Consider the following 22,986-nt stretch of genomic DNA (forward strand, 5'->3'; position numbering starts at 1 on the left):
GCTCCGAGTTCTTTATCTATTGCTTCAGTCTCACCAGTAGGAAAAGAACTGCATGGATGGAAAGCTGTGGAACATGGCCGCTCTGCTCATGGGCAGCAGTCAACAAAATGTCTTGTGGGCTGCACTCAGAACCCAGATGTCCCGCATGTGACTTCTGGGCCACATGTTGAACACTATTGGAACACTACAGATGTGTTCTCCACCGTGCCCTGACTGATATACATCCCCCAACAGTCAGCACGTCATTATCACATTGCTGTTAGCAGGAGTTTGTGCTTTAATTTTCTTCAGAAATTCCTTATATTACAACAGTGACAACTTCAGAAGTATGTCATGGGCTGCAGGTGGTGAGGTCATGAAAGGTGCTATATAAACGACAATCTGTCTTTTGTGGTCCCTGGGCCCCGGCAATGGAATCTGCCCTTTGTCCCGGATACACACATGTTTCTCCAGCGGAACTCTTTACCTCAGCAGTACTCTGTGCTCTCGCTGTCCCCCGGGCATGCGGTGCCTCCTCCCTGTGTGCCCAGGCACTGCCGGGTACGTACTCGTTGGTTGTTGGCACAGGAAGACCACCCTGACCAGCAACTCCATTGTCCATCTGTGTAACCTGCTGCTCCCGGGAGAGAAAAGAACACAGTTTAGTCTCGCTCCACACATCCACTTCCTTCTGTCGGAGGGTATGGCCAACACAGACGATGCTGGCACAGCTTTGCCCATCCCCAATGCAAGGTGATGGTGAGACTGGCACTTGAAATGGCGCAGCCCCTGCGGTGAAGGCGCTGCCATAGAATGCTGTGAATGGGGTTTCCCACCAACCCACAGCGAGGAGTGACATCAACTCCCCAAACTCCCCTTTCCCCCTCCCCCCCATCACCACACTCTCTTTCTCATTTCATCTTCTCCCCATTATGCAAGCTGCTTCCCCACTACCCTTACCTATTCCCCCATCTCTCTCTTGTGAACACCCAGGTCCCTGACACATTGTGATTGGCTTGTCGAGAGTCGGGCAGAGGGTCCTAAATCTCCGGCCAGATAAAGGGGGAGGTGGCTAGATGGGTGGAGAACTGGCTTGGTCACAGAAGACAGAGGGTGGTAGTGGAAGGGTCTTTTTCCGGCTGGAGGCCTGTGACGAGTGGTGTTCCGCAGGGCTCTGTATTGGGACCTCTGCTGTTTGTGATTTATATAAATGATCTGGAAGAAGGTGTAACTGGGGTGATCAGTAAGTTTGCGGACGACACAAAATTGGCAGGACTTGCAGATAGTGAGGAGCATTGTCAGAAGCTACAGAAGGATATAGATAGGCTGGAAATTTGGGCAAAGAAATGGCAGATGGAGTTCAATCCTGATAAATGTGAAGTGATGCATTTTGGTAGAAATAATGTAGGGAGGAGCTATATGATAAATGGCAGAACCATAAAGGGTGTAGATACGCAGAGGGACCTGGGTGTGCAAGTCCACAGATCCTTGAAGGTGACGTCACAGGTGGAGAAGGTGGTGAAGAAGGCATATGGCATGCTTGCCTTTATAGGACGGGGCATAGAGTATAAAAGTTGGGGTCTGATGTTGCAGATGTATAGAACGTTGGTTCGGCCGCATCTGGAATACTGCGTCCAGTTCTGGTCGCCACACTACCAGAAGGACGTGGAGGCTTTGGAGAGAATACAGAGGAGGTTTACCAGGATGTTACCTGGTATGGAGGGACTTAGTTATGAGGAGAGATTGGGTAAACTGGGGTTGTTCTCCCTGGAAAGACGGAGGATGAGGGGAGACTTAATAGAGGTGTATAAAATTATGAAAGGCATAGATAGGGTGAACGGTGGGAAGCTTTTCCCCGGGTCGGTGGTGACGTTCACGAGGGGTCATAGGTTCAAGGTGAAGGGGGGGAGGTTTAACACAGATATCAGATGGACATATTTTACACAGAGGGTGGTGGGGGCCTGGAATGCGCTGCCAGGCAAGGTGGTGGAGGCGGACACACTGGGAACGTTTAAGACTTATCTAGATAGCCATATGAACGGAGTGGGAATGGAGGGATACAAAAGAATGGTCTAGTTTGGACCAGGGAGCGGCGCGGGCTTGGAGGGCCGAAGGGCCTGTTCCTGTGCTGTATTGTTCTTTGTTCTTTGTTCAGACTTTCAGCCTGACTTTGTGGAGAGAATGTCACTGACCCTAGACTCCCAGGAAGTCAAGTGAGCCATCACTTGGCGGCACGGTAGCACAGTGGTTAGCACTGCTGCTTCACAGCTCCAGGGACCTGGGTTCGATTCCCGGCTTGGGTCACTGTCTGTGTGGAGTCTGCACGTTATCCTCGTGTCTGCGTGGGTTTCCTCCGGGTGGTCCGGTTTCCTTCCACAGTCCAAAGATGTGCGGGTTAGGTTGATTGGCCATGCTAAAATTGCCCCTTAGTGTCCTGAGATGTGTAGGTTAGAGGGGTAAGCGGGTAAATGTGTAGGGATATGGGGGTAGGGCCTGGGTGGAATTGTGGTCGGTGCAGACTCGATGGGCCGAATGGCCTCTTTCTGCACTATAGGGTTTCTATGATTTCTTTCTATGATCACGCCCCCACCCCTTCCACTGGATGTATTCTTCTGTCAAATCCAAGTGCCAACTTACATTTCCCTTTGTGTAGTGGTTTTGGTGTTTCGCAGCTGATACCCTGGAACCTGTTGGTGCATAAACACCGGCAATGCCCGTCCAGTTGTAGCACTGTGCCACCGTTCATGCATGGGGCACATTTACACACGCTGTATTCAGCCTCATAGTCAGAGATGGCCCGCTCCAGGTTATGTCTGATCACTGAGGCACTCCTCATCTCGGATGGAACCAGGTCGTAAATTGGCACATTCTAGCAAAGGTAAAATGGCAGCTTTAGTTACCAACGTGTGGGCAGAAAGTGGCCAGCTGGTTAGTGCAGCCAACCCCACATAACAAGACAACTGGATCATCATGAGTGGACACTGGATTACCTCTCCTTCCTCACACAGTCTTATCTTTGAACCTACTTTCTCACTCCACATTTGCCACCTCTCGCAGAATTATTTCATGTGTCAGACTCTAGTTTCAGACCAACCTTTCCCACCCCCAATCTGAACACAGAAGAACATAAGAACATAATGTTCACATAACTGTGTATAGTTCTGGTCACCCTATTATAGAACGGATATTATTAAACTAGAAAGAGGGCAGAAAAGATTTACTAGGATGCTACCAGAACTTGATGGTTTGAGTTATAAGAAGAGGCTGGATAGACTGGGATATTTTTCTCTGGAGCGTAGGAGACTTAGGGGTGATCTTATAGAGGTCTATAAAATAATGAGGGGCACAGATCAGCTAGATAGTCAACATCTTTTCCCAAAGGTAGGGGAGTCTAAAACTCATAGGTTTAATTTCAAATCTGAGATTGATGGGTTGTTGTTAACCAGAGGTTAATGGATACAGAGCAACATTGGGTATATGGAGTTAGGTCACAGATCAACCATGATCTCATTGAAAGGTGGAACAGGCTTGAGGGCTTAGATGAGCCCATCCTGCAGTGTTTGATAGAAGATTCTGGAGAGAATGCACTCAGCTCCTCACCCCATTTAGCCAATTGAGAAAAAAAGGAGCTTGTGCCTTTTGGCTCACGGAAATATAAGGTCTGTTGTCTCAGTACCATGGACCTGCACTCCGTGTGTCCTCCTGATCCAGCTAGTCCGATCCCGCGAGGCCAGCCTTGTGTCCTTACCTGCTGCCTCACTAACGCTGGGGAGTGGATGAGTGAGCTGGCCCAGTCTGTGTAGATGGAAGCATCAATTGGCTGGTTTCCCTCAGACAACATAACGTTCAGCCGGGTGAGGAAGACTGTGTCCCCACCAGTGACAAATGACAGCACATCCTTGATGACAGGCTTTTCTGTTTTCAAGGCTGAAAAAGATGAGCATTTCAAAGCAGCAGAGAAAGAACTGAAGACATTCCCCAGTTGCTACACCTCACGAATGAAACAGCAGGATGAAGAACCTTGGCCATTAGTCCCCTACACCAACAGGGATGAAGTGGAAATGGTCGAGAGCTTCCAAATTTCTAGCAGCCAGCATAATCAAAGACCCCACGCACCCCGGACATTCTTCCATCGGGAAAAAGATGCAAAAGTCTGAGGTCACGTACCAACAGATTCAAGAACAGCTTCTTCCCTGCTGCTGTCAGATTTTGAATGGGCTTACCTTTCTCTGCACCCTAGCTATGGCTGTTACACTACATTCTGCACTCTCTCCTTTCCTTCTCTATGAACGGTATGATTTGTCTGTATAGCGCGCAAGAAACAATACTTTTCACTGTATACTAATACATGTGACAATAATAAATCAAATTAAATCAAAATCAAATCAAAAATGTGTTCAGACCATCAACAACCTGTCCTGGTCTCCCCAGACTGACACTATAGTTAAGAAAGCCACCAATGCCTTTGCTTTCTCAGAAGACTAAGGAAATTTGGCATGTCAGATACAACTCTCATCAACTTTTACAGATGCACCTTAGAAAGCATTATTTCTGGTTGTATCACAGCTTGGTATGGCTCCTGCTCTGCCCAAGACCGCAAGAAACTACAAAAGGTCGTGAATGTAGCCCAATCCATAACGCAAACCAGCCTCCCATCCATTGACTCTGTCTACACTTCCCACTGCCTTGGAAAAGCAGCCAGCATAATCAAAGACCCCATGCACCCTGGACATACTCTCTTCCACCTTCTTCCTTTGGGAAAAAGATACAAAAGTCTGAGATCACTACCCGAGAATAAATATAAAGTTATGAGCTGTGGGAAATGGAGCCAGCATAGGAACTGGATTTGTGACTGTACAGTCACCAACGATGGCATAAAGATCTATAACCATTATCCCTGTCTGTTTATACAGCTGGAGTGGCATATTAAACACAGAAACATAGAAAATAGGAGCTGGAGGAGGCCATTTGGCCCTTCATGTCTGCTCCACCAGTCGTTAAGATCATGGCTGATCATCCAGCTCAATAGTCGGTTGCCACTTTCCCCCATACCATTTGCCTTCTTTACCACCTGCTACACCTGGATGCTTACCTTCAGTGACTGGTGTACAAGGACACCCAGATCTCATTGCATATTCCCTTCTCCTAATTTATGGCATTCAGATAATAATCTGCCTTCCCATTTTTGCTACCAAAGTGGAAAACCTCACATTATGCTACATTATTCTGCATCTGCCATGCATTTGCCCACTCACTCAGCTTGTCCAAATCACATTGAAGCATCTCTGCATCCTCCTCACAGCTCACCCTTCTATCTGCATATTTGGAGAGATTAAATTTAGTTCCCTCATTTAAATCGTTAATATATATTGTTAGTAGTTGGGGTCCCTGATCCCCGTGGTATCACAATAGCCACTGCCTGCCATTCAGAAAAAGACCCATTTATTCCTATTCTGTTTCCTTCTGCCAACCAATTTTCCATCCATCTCAATGCACTACCCCCCAATCCCACGTGCATTAATTTTACACGCTAACCTCTTCAATGGGACTTTGTCGAAAGTCTTCTGAAAGTCCAAATAAACCACATCCACTGGCTCCCCCTCATCACCTCTACTAGTTATATTCTCGAATAATTCCAGTAGATTTGTCAAGCATGATTTAACATAGAAACATAGAAACTAAACGCAGGAGTAGACCATTCAGCCCTTCAAGCCTGCTCTGCCATTCATTTTGATCATGGCTGATCATCAAATTCAATTACCCTTCCTCCCATATCCCTTGATCCCTTTAGCCCCAAGAGCTATATCTAATTTCTTCTTGAAATCAGACAATGTTTTAGAAACATAGAAAAACTACAGCACAAACAGGTCCTTCGACCCACAAGTTGTGCCGAACACATCCCTACCTTCTAGACCTACCTATAACCCTCCATCCTATTAAGCTCCATGTACTCATCCAGGAGTCTCTTAAAAGACCCTATTGAGTTCGCCGCCACCACCAAAGACGGCAGCCGATTCCACCCGCCCACCACCCTCTGTGTGAAAAACTTACCCCTAACATCTCCCCTGTACCTACCCCCCAGCACCCTAAACCTGTGTCCTCTCGTAGCAGACATTTCCACCCTGGGAAAAAGCCTCTGAGAGTCCACCCGATCTATGCCTCAACTACTTTTGGCCTCAACTACTTTCTGTGGTAGTGAATTCCATACATTCACCACCCTCTAGGTGAAGAAGTTTCTCCTCACCTCAGTTCTAAAAGGTTTACCCCTTATCCTCAAACTATGACCCCTAGTTCTGGACTCCCCCACCATTGAGAACATTCTTTCTGAATCTACCCTGTCTAACCCTGTTAGAATTTTATAAATTTCTATGAGATCCCCTCTCACTCTTCTAAACTACAAATCGCAAGAAACTACAAAAGAATGTAGCCTAATCCATCACAAAAACCAGCCTGTGACTCTGTCTACACTTCCCAGCTGTCTCGGCAAAGCAGCCAGCATAATTAAGGACCCCATGCACCCCGGACATACTCTCTTTCACCTTTTTATGTCTGGAAAAAGATGTAAAAGTCTGAGGCCACGTACCAACCGACGCAAGAACAGCTTATCTTCCCTGCTGCTATCAGACTTTTGACTGGTCCTACCTTGTATTAAGTTGATCTTTCTCTACACCCTAGTTATGACAGTAACACTACATTCTGCACTCTCTCCTTTCCTTCTTTTTGAATGACACGCTTTGTCTGTATAGCGCGCAAGAAACAATACTTTTCACTGTATGTTAATACATGCGACAATAATAAATCAAATCAAATATAATCCTAACCAACTTAGACTTTCCTCATATGACAGACCTGCCATCCCAGGAATCAGCTTGGTAAACCTTCGCTGTTCTCCCTCTATACCAAGGACATCCTTCCTCAGATAAGGACATCAAAACTGAACACAATACTCCAGGCGTGGCCTCACCAACGCCCTGTACAATTGCACTATCCCTATCCCTATACTCAAATCCTCTCGCTATGAAGGCCAACATGCCATTTGCCTTCTTTACTGCCTGCTGTACCTGCACGCTTACTTTCAGTATCTGATGCACGAGAACTCCAAGGTTTCATTGAGTATCCACCTCTCGCAATTTACACCCATTCCAGTAATAATCTATTTTCCTATTATTGCTCCCAAAGTGGATAACCTCACATTTATCCACATTATACTGCATCTGCCATGCAGATACCCACACACTCAGCCTGTCCAAATCACGCTGAAGCATCTCTGCATCCTCCTCACAGCTCACCCTTCCACTCAACTTTGTATCATCTGCAAATTTGGAGATAATACATTCAGTTCCCTCTTCCAAATTATTAATATATAATGTGAACCGTTGGGGTGCTAATTTAATTCCTCAGCCATTTCTTTATTCCCCGTTATGAATTCTCCCATTTCAGACTGTCAGGGGATTGCATTCGTTTTTGTCAATCTTTTTCTCTTTACATATCTATCGAAACTTTTACAGTCAGTACTTATGTTCCCCGCAATCTTACTTTCATACTCTATTTTTCCCTTCTTAATCGTAAGAGGAAGTTTAGAATAACTTGGCACTAAAAGACTAACAGGTCAGAGTGAATAGAGAATTTAGATATGTGTTTTTGAATATTCTGCATATACCTTGGTCAATGGCACAATGCTCTAAGACATGATGGGACGTAGTGAAGTGAAAAGAACCACATTCCTCTGAACAATGAAGCTACTGAGTGAAGTGGGAAGCAATTCTTATTAGTGTCTCTGGACGATCCTAATGAATAGAATATTCACTACCCAAGGACAGTGCCAGAGATCTCAGACAGCTCGAATGAAGAGATCCTACATTACACCAGTCTAGGAGATTAGGAGACTAAGAGAAAGACTCTTGAAGTCCACAAACTCACATAGTCCCATGCTGTCATAAGGTAATTGTTATTGGCCAAGGTAAATAATCTATACTAATAATTATTGGCTCATACCTGGCTGGTGTGAGCAAGGAGTGGGCAAATAGCTTTTGAGAATTGTATAATTGCAATACTGAGAGTGATGTAATTTCAGAGTGATTAGGAAAACCATCAAATCTCTCTCCCTCGTTCATTGAACCAGACTTGAAAAATAAAGGAATTCTTTAACCAGAGTACCGAATCCGCGAGGCTTTGTGTTAGCTGAGCCTTAATTAAGAAGGGGAATCCCTCATATGAAAGCCAGTTTAATACTTAGCCTCTGAAAAAAGTTCCAACATTAATCAATCCCTTGCTGAATTTTAAACTGCTCCACATCATATATGCTAATATCTTTCCTCAATATCGTATCAACATCATCTTTAATATTGCTTTTTCTTGCCAATTTGTTTTCTTCTTCCTTGAATCTGATCCTATCTCTAATTTCCCTTGTGAGCCATGGTTTGGCCACAATTCCTTGACCACTCGTGCGCCAAACAGGAATAAACAACTTCTGGAGTTCACCTATTCATTCTTTAAATGCCTGCCATTGCCTGTCCACTGTCTTTCCTTTCAGTAATGTTTCCCAGTCCATCATGGCCAATTCATGCCTCATACCATCATAGTTACCTTTACTGAGATTCAGGATCCTGGTCTCAGAATCAACTACATCATTATCCACCTTGATAAAGAGTCCTACCATAGTATGGTCACTCACCCCCAAGGGTCTCTCACAACTAGATTGCCAACTAATCCTTTCTCACTCTACAATACCCAGTCCAAGATGGCCTGCTCCCTTGTTGGTTCCTCAAGATATTGCTCCAGAAAATCATCCCATATGCACTCCAGAAATTCCTCCTCTATTGTACTGTGAGTAACTTGACTCTTCCAATCTATATACAGGTTAAAGTCTCCCATAATCACAGATGTTCCTTTTAACACATGCATCTCTGATTTCCTGTCTAATGCTATTCCCAACATTACCATTACAGTTTGGTGGTCTGTATACCATCTCCACATATGTTTTTTGCCCCTTGTTGTTTCTTAACTCGACCCATACAGATTCCACATCATATATGCTAATATCTTTCCTCAATATCGTATCAACATCATCTTTAATCAACAATGCAACTCCACCACCTTTTCCCTTCTGCCTGACCTTCCTAAACACTGAACAGCCCTCAATGCTTCGTTCCCATCCTTGCTCACCTTGGAGCCACGTCTCTGTAATGCCAACTATATCATACCCCTTTCCATCTATCTGTGCAACTAATTCATCCATTTTGTTTTGAATGCTCCGAGCATTCAGATACAAAACCTTAAGGTGGGCACTTTTAACATTTCTTTTCCCTTTCCTACTATTTTTTACTCAGTCCTTATCTGATTTTGGCCCTTGATTTCTCTGCCTATCACTTTCCTTATTCTCCTCACTGTCTTTTGTTCTTGTTCTTAATTCCCCTGCTCTGAATTCTTGCAAAGGTTCCCATCCCCCTGCCATATTAGTTTAAACCCTCCACAACCACTCTAGCAAGTTCCACCCCAAGGACATCAGTCCTGATGCTGCCCAGGTGTAACCCATCCAGTTTGTACAGGTCCCACCTCCCTTGATGGGGACAGTGTAGAGGGAGCTTTACTCTGTATCTAACCCCGTGCTGTGCCTGTCCTGGGAGTGTTTGATGGGGACAGTGCAGAGGGAGCTTTACTCTGTATCTAACCCCGTGCTGTGCCTGTCCTGGGAGTGTTTGATGGGGACAGTGTAGAGGGAGCTTTACTCTGTATCTAACCCCGTGCTGTACCTGTCCTGGGAGTGTTTGATGGGGACAGTGTAGAGGGAGCTTTACTGTGTATCTAACCCCGTGCTGTACCTGTCCTGGGAGTGTTTGATGGGGACAGTGTAGAGGGAGCTTTACTCTGTATCTAACCCCGTGCTGTACCTGTCCTGGGAGTGTTTGATGGGGACAGTGTAGAGGGAGCTTTACTCTGTATCTAACCCCATGCTGGACCTGTCCTGGGAGTGTTTGATGGGGACAGTGTAGAGGGAGCTTTACTCTGTATCTAACCCCGTGCTGTACCTGTCCTGGGAGTGTTTGATGGGGACAGTGTAGAGGGAGCTTTACTCTGTATCTAACCCCGTGCTGTACCTGTCCTGGGAGTGTTTGATGGGGACAGTGTAGAGGGAGCTTTACTGTGTATCTAACCCCGTGCTGTACCTGTCCTGGGAGTGTTTGATGGGGACAGTGTAGAGGGAGCTTTACTCTGTATCTAACCCCATGCTGGACCTGTCCTGGGAGTGTTTGATGGGGACAGTGTAGAGGGAGCTTTACTCTGTATCTAACCCCATGCTGGACCTGTCCTGGGAGTATTTGGAATCTGCGGTGTAGACTGTTCAATTCTACAGCACATATATTCCTGTTATTACTGATGTCTTTGTACTTGATGGGTTGCCACTGCTGATTGCCTTACAGCTCCTCTCACTGACAATGGACTGACCTGGCTGGCCATGCTTGTCTCACGCTCACTCTCAGGTTTGGTTACATTGAAAAACATGATGTTTCCAAATAATCTTGATCATGTACCTACATGAGTATGCTCTTGTGACGATCTTGCACTTGTCGTGATTGACGGTAAAGTGAGCTTGAGTGTTGGTTTTGTTCTGGTTTTGTATGATATTTTGTTGCAAGTTGAAATTGGCGTGAAACCCCAGGCAGTCCTTCACCATTTCATTGCTGATATCTACAAATACAGAAGGTGAGAAGGTGTTACAGTACAAGGTGATCCTTACTGATGGCATAGGTGAATCATGCTGAAGATTCTGAGGATGATGAGCAGGCTAGTTCCAGGCTGCAGTCCGGGCCTGTTGCAGACACGGGGAGAACGTGCAGACTCCTCACAGACAGTGACCCAAGCCAGGGATCGAACCTGGGTCCCTGGTGCTGTGAGGCAGCAGTGCTAACCATTGTGCCACCGTCACAACCTCACCACTTTGCAGATTGTTTGTATTTGTGAGATGTCCCTTTAAATCCACAGTGAAACTAAAGAGATGCTGGGAATGAGGAGATAATTCTAGTTCCTGGCTATGACATCGTTTTTGAGAAGTTAAACTCTGGCTGAGGTTGCCATGGGGTGAAAGCTAAAAAATAGAGAAGCAAGCAAAGCTTCCGACAAAAAATTCAGTCTTGTGTTTGGCGGTAAGTAGAACTCCAGGAGTACATAGTGAAGTGATACAGGAGCAAGCTAAAATGGGACTAAATCCTAAGAGCAGGGTGAAATGCTCAGGAGTATGAAAGAGCTGTATATTTGTTTCATGAAATTCATCAGATGAATTGGGTTCAGAATAAAACCACAGAATCCATAGAATCTCTACAGTGCAGAAGAAGGCCATTCAGCCCATCAAATCTGCACTGACTCTCCAAAGAGCATCTGACCCAGGCCCACCCCTCCATTCCCATAACCCTGTGCATTTACCATTGTTAATCCATCTAATTTACACATTTTGGGACACAAAGGGGCAACTTACCAAGGCCAATTCACCTATCCTGCACGTCTTTGGACAGTGAGAGGAAACCGGAGCACCCGGAGGAAACCCACGCAGACACATGGAGAACGTGCAAACTCCACACAGACAGTCACCCAAGGCGGGAATTGAACCCGGGTCCCTGGCACTGTGAGGCAGCAGTGCTAACCACTATGCCACCATGGTTGGACACTTGTAAGCCATGACATCAGGACTGCTGTGAGCCGAGTTACAGAGGATTCGTAGAAGTACATCTGGTTGAGCTAACTAACTAACAAAAACGGTTGATGAAGGAAGGGCCGTGGATGTCGTCTATATGGATTTCAGTAAGGCATTTGACAAAGCCCCACATGGCAGGTTGGTTAAGAAGGTTAAGGCTCATGGGATACAAGGAGAAGTGGCTCGATGGGTGGAGAACTGGCTTGGCCATAGGAGACAGAGGGTAGTGGTCGAAGGGTCTTTTTCCGGCTGGAGGTCTGTGACCAGTGGTGTTCCGCAGGGCTCTGTACTGGGACCTCTGCTATTTGTGATATATATAAATGATTTGGAAGAAGGTGTAACTGGTGTAATCAGCAAGTTTGCGGATGACACAAAGATGGCTGGAATTGCGGATAGCGAAGAGCATTGTCGGGCAATACAGCAGGATATAGATAGGCTGGAAAATTGGGCGGAGAGGTGGCAGATGGAATTTAATCCGGATAAATGCGAAGTGATGCATTTTGGAAGAAATAATGTCGGGAGGAGTTATGCAATAAATGGCAGAGTCATCAGGAGTATAGAAACACAGAGGGACCTAGGTGTGCAAGTCCACAAATCCTTGAAGGTGGCAACACAGGTGGAGAAGGTGGTGAAGAAGGCATATGGTATGCTTGCCTTTATAGGACGGGGTATAGAGTATAAAAGCTGGAGTCTGATGATGCAGCTGTATAGAACGCTGGTTAGGCCACATTTGGAGTACTGCGTCCAGTTCTGGTCGCCGCACTACCAGAAGGACGTGGAGGCATTGGAGAGAGTGCAGAGAAGGTTTACCAGGATGTTGCCTGGTATGGAGGGTCTTAGCTATGAGGAGAGATTGGGTAGACTGGGGTTGTTCTCCTTGGAAAGACGGAGAATGAGGGGAGACCTAATAGAGGTATACAAGATTATGAAGGGTATAGATAGGGTGAACAGTGGGAAGCTTTTTCCCAGGTCGGAGGTGACGATCACGAGGGGTCACGGGCTCAAGCTGAGAGGGGCGAAGTATAACTCAGACATCAGAGGGACGTTTTTTACACAGAGGGTGGTGGGGGCCTGGAATGCGCTGCCAAGTAGGGTGGTGGAGGCAGGCACGCTGACATCGTTTAAGACTTACCTGGATAGTCACATGAGCAGCCTGGGAATGGAGGGATACAAACGATTGGTCTAGTTGGACCAAGGAGCGGCACAGGCTTGGAGGGCCGAAGGGCCTGTTTCCTGTGCTGTACTGTTCTTTGTTCTTTGTTCTTTGTATATCTGGGAACCCGGATGGAATACACCTAAATACTTATAAAAAGTTACTGACCTGAGGAGTTGTCCTCATTGTTCAGCCAGAGAGAGAGACAGAGAGGACAGATTTATTGCAGGAGTGCTGGGGTAAGAGATCTACTTTTAAAATACTTTTAATTTAAAAATAATACTTTTAATTTAGTTTAAATTACTTTTTCGCGGGTATTTTTTAAAAAAGAACTTTGAACTCTAACCCGGAAGTAGGCCGCTGGGTGTTCTGGGAAGGGTCAAATTTTTCTTTAGTGCGCGGGAGGTTTAAAAACAGGCTGCACTATTCAGCGGGCAGCGTCGTTAGCGGGCAGCGTTGAGAGCGGGCAGTGGAGTGAGAAGGGCGCAGAGTGAGAGCTGAAGGGCTTTGGCTCTAAGGGCTTAGTCGGAAAGGGCGAGGCGGGGTACGTTTAATTCTTAAATACATTTCTCTGTGTTCATTGAAATAAGAAGGGAAATTATGAGTGTGAGGCCAGTCTGTTGTTCCCAATGTGGGATGTGGGAGGTCCTGGAGGCTCCTGGCCTCCCGGACGTCCATATCTGTGATGGGTGTGTCGAGCTGCGGTTCCTAAGGGACCGTGATAGAGAACTGGAACTGCAGCTCGAGGATCTTCGTCTGGTTAGGGAAAATGAGAGGGTGATAGACAGGAGCTATCAGCAGGTGGTCACACCAGGGCCACGGGAGGCAGACAAATGGGTAACGTCCAGGAAGGGGAAAGCTCGGGTGATAGAGAGCACCCCGGTGGATGTGCCCCTTCACAATAAGTACTCCTGTCTGAGTACTGCTGGGGGGGACAGCCCACCTGGGGGAAGCAGCAGTGGCCGTGTCTCTGGAGCAGAGTCCCGCCCTGTAACTCAGAGGGCTAAGGAAATGAGGAGGAAAGCAGTATTAATCGGGGACTCAACAGTAAGGGGGTCGGACAGGCGTTTTTGCGGAGGCAGACGGGAATCTCGGATGGTGGTCTGCCTCCCTGGTGCCGGGATCCGGGATGTCTCTGGTCGCATCCCAGATATCCTGAGGTGGGAGGAGAGGAGCCAGAGGTCGTGGTACATATTGGTACCGATGACATAGGTAGGAAGACGGAAGGGGTCATGAAAAGAGAAGATAGGGAGTTAGGTAGACAGTTGGGAAGGAGGAACGCAAAGGTAGTAATCTCAGGATTGCTGCCTGTGCCACGGGAAAGTGAGAGCAGGAATGGAGTGAGGTGGAGGATGAATTCTGGTTCACAAAAGAGGTGAAATGTCTTGTGAAAAGGAAGAGGGAAGCTTATGTAGGGATGAGGAAACAAGGTTCAGATGGCTCGATTGAGGGTTACAAGTTAGCAAGGAACGAGCTGAAAAAGGGGCTTAGGAGAGCTAGGAGGGGACATGAGAAGTCCTTAGCGGGTCGGATCAAGGAACACCCCAAGGCTTTTTACTCTTATGTGAGGAATAAAAGAATGACCAGGGTTAGGTTAGGGCCGGTCAAGGACAGTAGTGGGAACTTGTGTATGGAGTCAGTAGAAATAGGCGAGGTGATGAATGAATACTTTTCTTCAGTGTTCACCAAGGAGAGGGGCCATGTTTTTGAGGAAGAGAAGGTGTTCCAGGCACATTTGGAATATTGTGTGCAGTTCTGGTCACCTCACAATAAGAAGGATGTGGAAGCGCTGGAAAGAGTGCAGAGGAGATTTACCAGGATGCTGCCTGGTTTGGAGGGTAGGTCTTATGAGGAAAGGTTGAGGGAGCCAGGGCTGTTCTCTCTGGAGCGGAGGAGGCTGAGGGGAGACTTAATAGAGGTTTATAAAATGATGAAGGGAATAGATAGAGTGAATGTTCAAAGACTATTTCCTCGGGTGGATGGAGCTATTACAAGGGGGCATAACTATAGGGTTTGTGGTGGGGGATATAGGAAGGATATCAGAGGTAGGTTCTTTACGCAGAGAGTGGTTGGGGTGTGGAATGGACTGCCTGCAGTGATAGTGGAGTCAGACACTTTAGGAACATTTAAGCGGTTATTGGAGCACACCAGGATGATAGGGAGTGGGATAGCTTGATCTTGGTTTCAGATAAAGCTCGGCACAACATCGTGGGCCGAAGGGCCTGTTCTGTGCTGTACTGTTCTATGTTCTATGAATGCGTGGCCGAGGGACTGGAGTGGGGGGCAGGGATTCAGGTTCCTGGATTATTGGGATCTCTTTAGGGGAAGGTATGACCTGTACAAAAAAGACAGGTGGCACTTGAATCCCAGGGGGACCAATATCCTGGCAGGAAGGTTGGCTAAGGCTACTGGGGAGACTTTAAACTAGAAAGGTTGGGGGGAGGGAATCGTGATGAGGTGACTGAGAGCAAGGAGGTTAGCCCGCAAATAGAGAAGGATTGTACACAGTGTAAGAGGGAGAATAGACGGGTGATGGAGAAGGGGAGAGCTCAGACCAATGGTTTGAGATGTGTCTATTTTAACGCCAGAAGTGTAGTGAATAAAGTGGATGAACTTAGAGTGCGGATCGATGCTTGGAAGTGTGATGTGGTGGCCATTACGGAGACTTGGGGACAGGGACAGGACTGGAGACTTCAGGTGCCGGGTTTCAGATGTTTCAGAAAGGACAGAGAGGGAGGCAAAAGAGGGGGGGGGGGGAGTGGCACTGCTGATCAGGGATAGTGTCACAGCTGTAGAGAAGGTGGAAGCTGTGGAGGGATTGTCTACGGAGTCTCTGTGGGTGGAAATTTGGAGCGGGTAGGGGTCGATAACTTTGCTGGGTGTTTTCTACAGTCCGCCCAATAGTAACAAGGATGTTGAGGAGCAGATAGGGAAACAGATCTTGGAGAGATGTAGGAATAACAGGGTTGTCATGATGGGAGACTTTAATTTCCCAAACATCGATTGGAACATCCCTACGGTAATGGGTTTGGATGGGGAGGAGTTTGTTAGGTGTGTTCAGGAGGGTTTCCTGTCACAGCATGTGGATAAGCCTACAAGAGGAGAGGCTGTACTCGATTTGGTACTGGCTAATGAGCCTGGACAGGTGTCGGATCTCTCAGTGGGGGAGCATCTTGGGGATAGCGATCATAACACTATCTCCTTTACGCTCGAATTGGAAAGAGATAGGATCAGGCAAGCTAGGAAAGTGTTTATCTGGAGCAAGGGGAAATATGAAGCCATCAGGCAGGCGATTAGAGACGTAAATTGGAAGGAGGTATTCTCGAGGAAAAGTACCGAAGTAAGGTGGCAGATTTTCAAGGAATGTTTGTCTGGAGTTCTGCATGACAACATTCCGATGAGACAGGGAGGTTTTGGTAGGTTTACGGGAACCATGGTGCACGAAAGCTGCGCTGAACCTAGTCAAAAAGAAAAGGAAAGCGTACAAAAGGTTTAGAGAGCTAGGCGATGATAGGGATCTAGATGAGTATACGGCTTGTAGGAAGGAACTCAAGAAAGAAATTAGGAGAGCCAGAAGGGGTCACAAGAAGGCCTTGGCAGGTAAGATTAAGGTGAACCCTAAGGCGTTCTATAAATATGTGAAGAGTAAAAGGATGAGATGTGAAGGAATAGGAGCTATAAAAGGTGAAGGTGAGAAAGTCTGTACAGAACCGGAAGAAATAGCAGAGGTGTTTAATGAATATTTTACCTCAGTATTCACGGTGGAAAAAGACCTGGGTGGTTGTACTACAGGATTGAGGTGGACTGAAAAGATTGAGCATGTGGACATTAAGAAAGAGGATGTGTTGGAAATTTTGAATAGCATCAAGATAGATAAGTCGCCGGGACCGGATGGGATGTACCCCAGGTTACTGTGGGAGACGAGGGAAGAGATTGCGTCGTCGATGGAGACAGGAGAGGTTCCGGAGAATTGGAGGATTGCGGATGTGGTCCCTATATTCAAGAAAGGGAATAGGGATAGCCCAGGAAATTACCGACCGGTGAGTCTAACCTCAGTGGTTGGTAAGGTGATGGAGAAGATCCTGAGGGACAGGATTTATGAACATTTCGAGAAGTTTAGCATGCTCAAAAGTAGTCAGCACGGCTTTGTCAAAGGCAAATCGTGCCTTACGAGCCTGGTGGAGTTCTTTGAATATGTGACTAAACACATTGACGAAGGAAAAGCGGTAGATGAGGTTTACATGGACTTCAGCAAGGCGTTCGATAAGGTCCCCCATGCAAGACTTCTCGAGAAAGTGAGAGGGCATGGGATCCAAGGGATCCAAGGAGCTGCTGCCCTGTGGATCCAGAACTGGCTTGCGTGCAGAAGGCAGAGAGTGGTTGAAGACGAGTCTTTTTCTGAATGGAGGTCGGTCACCAGTGGAGTGCCCCAGGAATCTTTTCTGGGACCCTTGCTGTTTGTCATTTTCATAAATGACCTGGATGAGGAAGTGGAGGGATGGGTTGGTAAGTTTGCCGACGACACGAAGGTTGGTGGTGTTGTGGATAGGTTGGAGGGATGTCAGAAGCTGCAGCGTGACATAGATAGGATGCAAGACTGGGCGGAGAAGTGGCAGATGGACTTCAACCCAGATAAATGTGTACTGGTCCATTTTGGCAGGTCAAATGGGATGAAGGAGTATAATATCAAGGGTAAGACTCTTAGCAGTGTAGAGGATCAGAAGGACCTTGGGGTCCGGGTCCATGGGACTCTTAAATTGGCCTCGCAGGTAGAGGAGGTGGTTAATAAGGCGTAAGGTGTGCTGGCCTTCATCAATCGAGGGATTGAATTTCGGAGTCGGGAGATAATGATGCAGCTTTAATAAGACCCTCGTCAGACCCCACTTGGAGTACTGTGCTCAGTTCTGGTCGCCTCATTACAGGAAGGATGTGGAAATGATTGAAAGGGTGCAGAGGAGATTTACAAGGATGTTGCCTGGATTGGTTGGCATCCCTTATGAGGGTAGGCTGAGGGTGCTCGGTCTTTTCTCCTTGGAGAGACGAAGGATGAGAGGTGACCTGATAGAGGTGTACAAGATGTTGAGAGGTATAGATCGGGTGGATTCTCGGAGGCTTTTTCCCAGGGCTGAAATGGCTGCTACGAGAGGACACAGGTTTAAGGTGCTGGGGGGTAGGTACAGAGGAGATGTCAGGGGTAAGTTTTTCACTCAGAGGGTGGTGGGTGAGTGGAATCGGCTGCCGTCAGTGGTGGTGGAGGCAAACTCAATGGGGTCTTTTAAGAGACTTCTGGATGAGTACATGGAACTTAATGGGATTGAGGGTTATAGGTAGGCCTATATATAGGCCTAGGTAGGTAGGGACATGACCGGCGCAACTTGTGGGCCGAAGGGCCTGTTTGTGCTGTATTTTTTCTATGTTTTTTCTATAAAGGCAAAATAGGTTGAGTGGGAAAGTGAGAGTTCCGGCAGACTGGAGGCCGAGTTCGAAAGCTTTGAATGACAACACGGTACCACACAAATGTGGGAAGTGATGTGAACACTTGTTTTTTGTAAGATTTATCTTTGTTCTATCAGCTATTTAAAGTGAAGTTAATCTAACTGAATGAAATCACCATTTATCTGTGCATGGGGCTGGCACGGTGGCACAGTGGTTAGCACTGCTGCCTCACAGTGCCAGGGACCCGGGCACGGTGGCACAGTGGTTAGCACTGCTGCCTCACAGTGCCAGGGACCCGGGCACGGTGGCACAGTGGTTAGCACTGCTGCCTCACAGTGCCAGGGACCCGGGCACGGTGGCACAGTGGTTAGCACTGCTGCCTCACAGTGCCAGGGACCCGGGCACAGGGACACAGTGGTTAACACTGCTGCCTCACAGTGCCAGGGACCCGGGCACGGTGGCACAGTGGTTAGCACTGCTGCCTCACAGTGCCAGGGATACAGGTTCAATTCCTAGCTCGGGTCACTGTGGAGTTTGCACGTTCTCCCCGTGTCTGCGTGGGTTTCCTCCAGATGTTCCAGTTTCCTCCCACAGTCCAAAGATGTGCAGGTTAGATTTATTGGTCATGGCAAATTGCCCCTAAGTATCAGGGGGATTAGCAGGGTAAATGTGTGGGGTTATGGGAATAGGGCTTGGGTAGGATTGTGGTCGGTACAGACTTGATGGGTCGAATGGCCTCCTTCTGTACTGTAGGGATTCTATGCATGCGTAATTTTAGGTTGACCTGGTGTTAATGGTTATGTAGGAGTTTTAAAATGTCCTGTCATTGGCATTGTTCCTTTATTTCCTGATTCTTTAGCTCTACGGGGACCCTATCGGTACTTACTGTTATATAGGAGGAAATGTGGCAACCAGTTTTGGCAACCAGCAAACTTCCAGAAACAGCAATGAGATGATGGCCAGTTTGTTTCTCTCTCCACACACGCTGCCAGACCGGCTGGGTTTTTCCAGCACTTTCTGTTTTTATTTCCGATTTCCAGCATTCGCAGTATTTTGCTTCTGTTGCTAATGACCAGATAATCAGATTTTGTGATGTTGATTGAGGGATAAATGTTAGCCAGGACACCGGGGAGAACAGCCCTGCTTCACTTGGAAATATTGCCATGAGATCTTTGACAGCCATCCGAGAGGGTGGAAGGACCCTGGGTTTAATGCAGCACCTCTGACAGTGCAGCCTGGTCTCAGTACTGCACCGGAGTATCAGCCCTGATGTGGTTTTGTGCTTGTTTTGTGAGTGTACCCGGAATCTGGTGAATCAAAGCCAACACTGAGGACCAAACTGAGCATCAGCCGGGCAGTGGATGAATAAGAGGAAACTGGCTTTAGATTATGAAAGAAACTTACCTTCTTTAGCCATTTCAGATTTGTCCAACACATATACCATTTGATAATCGCCACCCAGAGTTCCAGAAGATGTGTAATGTGTACCATAATCTTCCAAGAATTTAAAATACACTCCCTTCTCATATTCTAAGGGCAGATTCTTTAGATCAATAATGAAATCTTCATCAAGCTTGTAACGATTTCTTCGTATATGGAACTTTGCCAGTTGGATTTGACCTTTCACCCGAAAGTATTCATTAGTCTAGAATTTAGAAATAAAAAAAGGATCTAATTATTTCACAACAAAACTTAAATCTTACACCCAAAAAATAGGAAACGGTGGCCAGTCTCGCTGTTCCTCTTCACTTCCCTCAGTCCAAATTGTACTCCCTTACTCTTCCACACTCCCAAACCAATGCCCCACCCTGCCCACTCCCCCAAACACTGCCCATGGCACTCTCACCATCCATACTGCTCCCCCATATCAACTCCCCCTACATCACACCACCTTCTCAAACCACTCCCCAGACCTGCAACTCTTCCCTATCTTGCACGCACCACTTCCTCACTCACACCCCATACCGACTTCTCCCACTTGTGTCTCATATACCCTAACACCACCCTCCTGTTCCACACATCCCTTTCTCACCTCCAAGACCAGTCCTCTGCCTCAATCTCTATCTGGACTCATCCCATTCTCCTTGAATCCCCTTGAGGGCGGCATGGTAGCACAGTGGTTAGCACTGCTGCTTCACAGCTCCAGGGACCTGGATTCGATTCCCGGCTCGGGTCATTGTCTGTGTGGAGTTTGCACATTCTCCTCGTGTCTGCGTGGGTTTCCTCCAGGTGCTCCGGTTTCCTCCCACAGTCCAAAGATGCACGGGTTAGGTTGATTGGCCATGCTAAAATTGCCCCTTAGTGTCCTGAGATGGTTAGGTTAGAGGGATTAGCGGGTAAATGTGTAGGGATATGGGGATAGGGCCTGGGTGGGATTGTGGTCAGTGCAGACTCGATGGGCCAAATGGCCTCTTTCTGCACTGTAGGGTTTCTATGATTCTAATCAGTTTTACCCCCTGTCAGGGTCGTTTAGCCTTCCGCCTTATTTCCTGACTCTCTCTTCCTCGGTTAGTTCCTCCCTTGTCGTAATGTGTCTGGAACAGTCTCACTCCTCCACTCTCTTTTCCTGTTTTTATGTATTCCGTTATGATATGGCAGATGGTAAATGCTGGGCTGCCAAAATTCCAATGGGAAACTTGAACAACAATTTGCAATTTGGATTTCATGAAAAGGTATCCAAAGTCATGTGAAAGAATTTCAAACCACTTGTGAACATTTTAACAACTAAATTTAAACATTTACTTATAAAAGGAAATAAATTATACTTAAAGACACATGATTACATATATATAGTTAAGAATACCTTTACAAAACTTTCCCAAAAGATTCCTGCTTAATTAACTCAAGCTAAACATCCCTTTTAGGCAATAGTTCTCATAGATTTTAATCCATGTAAATTTCAGTAACATTACCACAAATTGCTGTTGCTATGGGTAAATCTTACACAGGCTTTTCCCTCTCATCTGATGCTGGGAGCCAAAATTGCATCAAAACATTGTAGACGCTTTTCTCTGAAGGTGGCAGAATTTGCTTTCCAGTCTATTTCTAGCACACAGCGCTTCAGGATGTCATAACCACATGTACCGAGATAGTCTACCACCTCTCTTTAGAATCTTTCTTTCTCTTTCATCCGTAACTCTTTTATTTTAATATTCTTCAGAAGTTTCAATTCCCTGAATTTACAGATTTTTAATGTTATGTTATGGACACTACTTTTAGATGAAAATAAACTTACTACTTCCCTCCCTTTACTGTCTATGTCAATTGTATATGCTCCTTTTGAAATACAATCGTTAACTTCAAGTCACTTCCCTTACCTTCCTAATATAAATTTCTATTCATGCTGCCTACTGCTACTCCATCTTAGAGCTGCTCATCTCCACCTCAAACTCTTTCACAACTAACCCCTTTTTGACATTCTGAAACTTGCAGTCTACTGTTTTCAGTTTCCAGAACAGGAAAGGATTTCCCGAGGCATGGTACATTGGGGAGACCATGCAGACACTATGACAACGGATGAACAGACTCGATAATCACCAGGCAGGAGTGTTCACTTCCTGTGGGGGAGCACTTCAGCGGTCACGGACATTCGGCCTCTGATCTTTGGGTAAGCGTTCTCCAAGGCGGCCTTCAAGACACACGACAACGCAGAATCGCTGAGCAGAAACTGATAGCCAAGTTCTGCACACATGAGGACGGCCTCAACCAGGATCTTGGGCTCAAGTCACACTACGTGTAACACCCACAACTTGCCTGGGCTTGCAAAATCTCACTAACTGTCCTGGTTTGGGACAATTCACACCTCTTTAACCTGTGCTTAACCCTCTCTCCACTCACATTGTCTATACCTATAAAGGCTTGATTACCAGTAAAGACTCGCATTCCAACCGTTATCTTGCAATTGAGTTTGTGTCTATATATGCCCTGTTCATGAACACAAGTCCTCACTCACCTGATGAAGGGGCAGCGCTCCGAAAGCTTGTGATACCAAATAAACCTGTTGGACTTTAACTTGGTGTGTGAGACTTCTCACTGCTTTCAGTTTAATTAAGTTATTCAAACCCATACTCATACACACAAGCCTGTTTCATAGTATACAACAGTGATATTGGAAAAATATTGTACACTTTATTATTTTTTCACAATTCACCTGTTTGGTAAATATTTTAGATTTCAGGTTTATCTCAGAACAATATGGAGGTCGTTCTCGAGTTCCAAATCTACAACAGTTTATTGACAATACTTTGAAATATATCAGGACTTATAGGATTTCCCATACATGTGGTGCCAATCAGAACCAAAGTATTTTCTCTTTGGATGCATCTCTGTTTAATAAGCTCTCCAGTTTCACTCACAAGCATAAGCAATCAAGTACAGTTATGGAGATCAGAGAACACAATAACATAATCAAACACAGTTCAATATAAGCTTTGAACATCATAGAACATAGAACATTACAGCGCAGTACAGGCCCTTCAGCCCTCGATGTTGCGCCGACCAGTGAAACCAATCTAAAGCCCATCTAACCTACACTATTCCAATATCATCCATATGTTTATCCAATAACCATTTGAATGCTCTTAATGTTGCTCTTAATCATATCCCAGCTCTTTCTCACTCTTGGTCTCTTTCTGTCTTTCTTCTCTTTCAGTTACCCAATCTTTATCTCTCCCCTCTCTCTATCACACTTCTCACTTTTTCTCTAAGCTCTCACTCCACCCATTTTCTC

General features: G+C 46.3%; 1 protein-coding gene across 1 annotated transcript in view; it reads right to left on the minus strand.

The window, feature by feature from the left end:
- The window catches only part of LOC144495227 (complement component C9-like), a 51,381-nt gene that overhangs the window by 11,410 nt on the left and 16,985 nt on the right, over positions 1–22,986 (minus strand). Inside the window, exons 5-10 of the mRNA XM_078215295.1 lie at positions 22,408–22,477; positions 19,662–19,902; positions 10,516–10,668; positions 3,728–3,906; positions 2,617–2,848; positions 467–613 (exon numbers count right to left, since the gene is read on the minus strand). Coding sequence (XP_078071421.1) covers positions 468–613; positions 2,617–2,848; positions 3,728–3,906; positions 10,516–10,668; positions 19,662–19,902; positions 22,408–22,477 — 1,021 coding nt within the window. The 3' untranslated portion in view covers position 467. The remainder of the gene's footprint in view (positions 1–466; positions 614–2,616; positions 2,849–3,727; positions 3,907–10,515; positions 10,669–19,661; positions 19,903–22,407; positions 22,478–22,986) is intronic.

The sequence above is a fragment of the Mustelus asterias genome, chromosome 6, assembly GCF_964213995.1.
Source record: "Mustelus asterias chromosome 6, sMusAst1.hap1.1, whole genome shotgun sequence".
Taxonomy (NCBI): Eukaryota; Metazoa; Chordata; class Chondrichthyes; order Carcharhiniformes; family Triakidae; genus Mustelus; species Mustelus asterias.